Below are 5,000 nucleotides of genomic sequence, written 5' to 3'. Positions count from 1 at the left end.
TTTACCTTCCATACCTCGCTTGGGGACTTTTAAAAGTTTTTAAGATCTTTTGAAGTATTTTTGTGGAGAAAACTAAGCAATAAAATATCAAAAACTTTGAAAAACGTACACCGGTCCAGTCGGTCGCCATGTTTACAAACTTTACTGCCGCTGTCCGTGCACAGGCCAAACGCACAGCCAATCAAAAGGCTGATACGACAATTTTTCACTAGTGAAAATAACGATACAGCCAATCAGAGCGTCGATACGTCGTTTTTAACGAGTGAAAAAAGTTGACCAATCAGTTGGCTTCTCTTTTTGGCGCGTAAATCTCGATACGTATATAATAAGAATCACACTAAAATTAGAAACCCTCAGGAAACTTTGTTAGTTCAAGGTCAAAATGTAGTTTTACTGATGTACTTTATTCTCTAAAAACAAGATCATTCAGATTGTGATGTACATGTATTTCATTGAAACACGCCACCTTGGCTTGGAACAATAATAGGCAAAATACGGCAATGCAACCAAGAAAGGACAAACTTCAAACAAGATCCGCTTCAACAAATGACCTTTAGGTGCTTAAACAAACTTCTGATAACACAAGCTAGTGGTATTTCTCCCTAATTTTAAGAGAACTTGTTGCGATTACGTGTTTATAACATACAGGCACAATTTTCTTGTCACTTTCGATGCAGAACAAAGAGCAGTTGGGCAAACGGATTAAAAAAGCACTTGTTCGCTCGCATTTTAGAGCAAAACAAACAAACAAATCAACGTTTTTTTATGTCCAAAAGAGTACAGGTAATCGTTATTTAATTCCAATTGAGAATAAAAATTCGAGTTTCATTCCTGAACAAAGGAAAAACCGATCAAACCACTTTTTAAAAATATGCATCCGTAAAACCAACAAACGGTTTAGAGCCCAAGTAAAGAATTTATGGCGTAATTTCTTCCACCAAGTTTAAGCTATTACTGGTATTTATTTTGTCGTTTTCGTTCTCTTTCGCTTTCCTTTCGGTTTTGTTCTAGTCATGGGTCCTCCAGGCATCATGCAACCTTATCAGAGCGTCTAAAGATATGCCAAAAATTGCAATACAGAGAAAGCAGCAGCCCTAAACAAATTAAAAATGAACACTCAAGTTTATATCCCTCCGATGCTTGACTTGAAACACTGCGTAGCCACCAGTGTGGACCACATCTATCATGATATTTTAAACTCGATTGAAACAAGCAAAAAATGCACAAATAAAGCGATTTCCAAACCGGTTTCCACCTGAACACAAAAGAGTTGACTGTTAAGAGAATATAGTTTACGAAGTATGCCCGTGCGTGTGGCCGCGTCGAGCCACAGAAAGCGCGCGAAAAATGAAGCCTCGTTTATATTTACGTGAGTTAACCTGGGTTGCCCCTGCAAACCAAACGAAAACTAGTACCTGGTCAGTGGTCAACTTTAAAAAAAAACCAGCTGACCTCAATGAGCTCTAAACTTGAGCCCGCGATATGGTCACGTGATACTGGTCAGCGAATTCCTTGATTTAACAGGTAAAAATTGACTATAACGTTGATGTCCAATAACAAAGGTGTATGCTGTAAACTAGCGTGATACTGGTCACATTGGCATACATGGAGGGGTGGACGTATGGACGTACGTACGGACGGTTGATGACAAAATTTTGCGTAAGCATTGTTTCTATTTCCCTCGGGGTCACTCTTTTATTAAACCAAGAACAACGACTGAACGTTTTAAAAGTGTTTTTATCAATAGAACTCTACTTACTTTTAGATAATTAGATAAATTTAAAAATTTGTAAACTGAACATGTTTGTTGGTCACTAATGTTTTTCATCTGTATAATAAAGACTATTATTATCTCCATTGCATCCTAAATATGTTTTACATCCGCTCAACATAAAAAAAAAGATTTGGAAACTCTGCAAAACGTAGACAGATGGGGAGGGGGAGGAGGAGGTAGAGAAGGAGTGGGAGGCGGAGGAGGAGGAGGAGGAAGAAGGAGGAGAAGAGAAAAGAGGAAAAGGAGGAGAAAAGGAGGAGAATGAGGAGGAGGAAGAGGAAGAGGAGGAGGAAGAGGAGGAGGAAGAGGAAGAGGAAGAGTAGGAGGAAGAGGAGGAGGAGGAAGAGGAAGAGGAGGAGGAAGAGGAGGAGGAAGAGGAGGAGGAGGAGGAAGAGGAATAGGAGGAGGAGGAAGAGGAGGAGGAGGAAGAGGAAGAGGAGAGAAGAGGAAGAGGAGGAGAGGAAGAGGAAGAGGAGGAGGAGGAAGAGGAAGAGGAGGAGGAAGAGGAGGAGGAAGAGGAAGAGGAGGAGGAAGAGGAGGAGGAAGAGGAGGAAGAGGAGGAGGAAGAGGAAAAGGAGGAGAAAAAGGAGGAGGAAGAGGAGGAGGAAGAGAAAGAGGAAGAGGAAGGAAGAGGAAGGAGGAAGAGGAGGAAGAGGAGGAGGAGGAGGAGATAAACTCAGACAGGTACAGAAACAAAAAAAGAAAAAAAGACAGAGAAGGAAATATTTTTGATAATTGTAAGTTTGGCTCTTACATCTGCTCCATGGTAGAGGAAACCATCTCCGTCCTCAAGCTCTGCACCATGATTTCGGTGTGTTGCGTTGTTCAAATAACATTGCTTTGTCCCAATTTCAAAATTAACACTGACGCAATCGGGTTCTTTGTAACACATCCACTCACAATAATCCATATCCTGGACTTCTACAGTCTTTATGGTGTGGTTTACAAGGCGTTTGTTGGCAACAAAAAAGAACTGTGGAAAGACCAGTTGACGACACTCACCTGCAAAATGAAGGGAACAACAGCATTTGAAAGAAAACAAAACAAAGCAAGATAAAACACACAAAATATAATTAAAGTAAAACACCATTAGCTAACGCTTTTAAAAAGGAAGCACAGAAACCTCGGCAATAAAAAGGTCATGGCGGATGAGTAAAGATGTAAAATTGAAAGAGCTTCAGTGCGGTTGCTGATTAAAACCATTTCGAGTGAACGATGAAGCCACTCATTTCAAAGAACAAGATATCTCAACTTAAATCAACTTCGTGGTAGTTCTCTGCTGTGAGTAGTTTATATTATCTGACATGACTTTATTACTTCAAAATTAAAATATTTCGATTTAAAAAAAAACGATAAAATCTTTTTTAACAAACTAAAAGCTAAAAATGAAGGGCTAGTTTCTAAAGAAACTGTGGTGCTGCGTTGGTGGGGAAGTAGTATACAAAAATTTGGTTTTATCAACGGAGTTGATAATGTAAATTGGCCACCGTACAGAGATTCTAAAAGCTGACGTTTCGAGCGTTAGCCCTTCGTCAGAGCGAACAACGTTCGCAGCGTTCGCAACGTTCAAACAACGTTCGCGAGGTAATTCTCGAAACGTCAGCTTTTAGAATCTCTGTACGGTGGCAAATTTACATTATCAACTCTGTTGATAAAACCAAATTTTTAAAAGCTAAGAAGTTAAAATCCTTTTAAAAACGACGACGTTGTAACGCTATCCTAACGTCATTATCAAGTCAAAAAAATATATAAAAAAATGGAAATCGATTATAAGTAAGCACAATAGCTACAATATACTAAAAGTTAAACAAAAAGGTTAACACGAATGGAGTCTGCCTGAGTATTTGAAGAGGCTTGAATTTTCTAATGAATAACAAATGCATTTTCCTGCACATCCCGCTAGTCCACCATCATTCCCTCCTTTACATTTTTGTTCAATTATGACGCTATTACCTTGATATCTGAAGCCACTCCAGATCATGGACAAATATGTCCCTCGCGGGTTTTTTCTTGCGGTTTTCCATTGCTCTGGAATTTTTTTTTTTCGATTTATAACCAAACGGAGAAGGCTACTGAGGTCATAAGGACTTCCTAAAGCGAAGATGAAATGACCAAAGAACTGACTGTCTGAGCGTCGGTTTTTATCAGTTGTTATTTCATGGTTGGCACGTTTTCTTTTTTCATTTAACATTTTTTTTTACCTTACACCTCCCATACATGTCCAATAAACTCGACCTGAGTCGGGTTGTCTTCACTCACAGGCGGATGGAGTCCGATCGCGATCGGAACCGGAAATGGGTGCACGGCGCTTGATCAGTGGTACCGGAAGTAACGGTTAACAAGAGCGAGTGGGGTTCAAAAAGTTGGCAAACAGACTCGGTCAGATGGACACAGCTCTTCCTGGCAAGAGTCAATCGGACTCTCGGAAGTCAGTTCGCGCGTGACAGAAAATATCTCTCAGCCATGAGGCGAAACAAGCGCACGCTACAAGTGAAATATACGTCGTTCTTAATGCCGCCATGAGGCGATACAAGCGCGCTACACATGAAACATTAGTCGTTCTTTAAGACATGAGGCGAAAGTCAACATCACGAAACATTGCACTCGACACTATACCTCGTTCTTTAAAGCATGAAGCCGAACAAGATTTTCACAAATCCAGGTCATTGAATTTCCGATTGCGACAGAAATTCTTGTCATCCAATCTCCGACAACAATAAATTATTAGCTTTTCAGTCAAATCCACTGATTTCAGTGAAGAATTAAGACGAAGATAATCTGCGTGAACGAGAGCCTTCCCTGGATGAAAACTTTCATTTGTTTTTCTAATTGAAATTGTGATTAATACGGAATAACTGATATCTTATTTATTTATGAAAATAAGTAAGTGAAAACAACATTGAAGGATGTTTAACAAACCGAAAAAATTATCACTACCCCAGCAAGAACTCGTTCGCCGAACGCCCGGTTCGGTGTGCGCTGGCAATGTCACTGAACCACCGAAGCGGTGGCCAGTTCCGTTGGAGATGTGCTTGAATTTCAACAAATGAGCCTCAAAATCGGCAAGAATTTGTAACGCTGATGAATTATAAAACAATTTCTATTTCCAAAACGATGGAATTACCTGGTGAGAAATAACCTTGTCTAGGAGAGTAAATTTTTGACTTTGCAGGAAGAATGGTCAACCTCAAGAGTTGGACGATTGTGATCTTTGTGTTGAATTCGT

At 39.9% G+C, this 5,000-nt stretch overlaps 1 protein-coding gene across 1 annotated transcript in view; it reads right to left on the bottom strand.

The window, feature by feature from the left end:
* The window catches only part of LOC138003751 (uncharacterized), an 82,510-nt gene that overhangs the window by 70,048 nt on the left and 7,462 nt on the right, over positions 1–5,000 (bottom strand). The window contains exon 2 of the mRNA XM_068849973.1: positions 2,529–2,776. Coding sequence (XP_068706074.1) covers positions 2,529–2,776 — 248 coding nt within the window. The remainder of the gene's footprint in view (positions 1–2,528; positions 2,777–5,000) is intronic.

This window comes from Montipora foliosa, chromosome 5 (assembly GCF_036669935.1).
Source record: "Montipora foliosa isolate CH-2021 chromosome 5, ASM3666993v2, whole genome shotgun sequence".
Classification (NCBI taxonomy): Eukaryota; Metazoa; Cnidaria; class Anthozoa; order Scleractinia; family Acroporidae; genus Montipora; species Montipora foliosa.
Note: the sequence above shows the minus strand (reverse complement) of the source record. Positions and strands in the feature narration are given on the sequence as shown.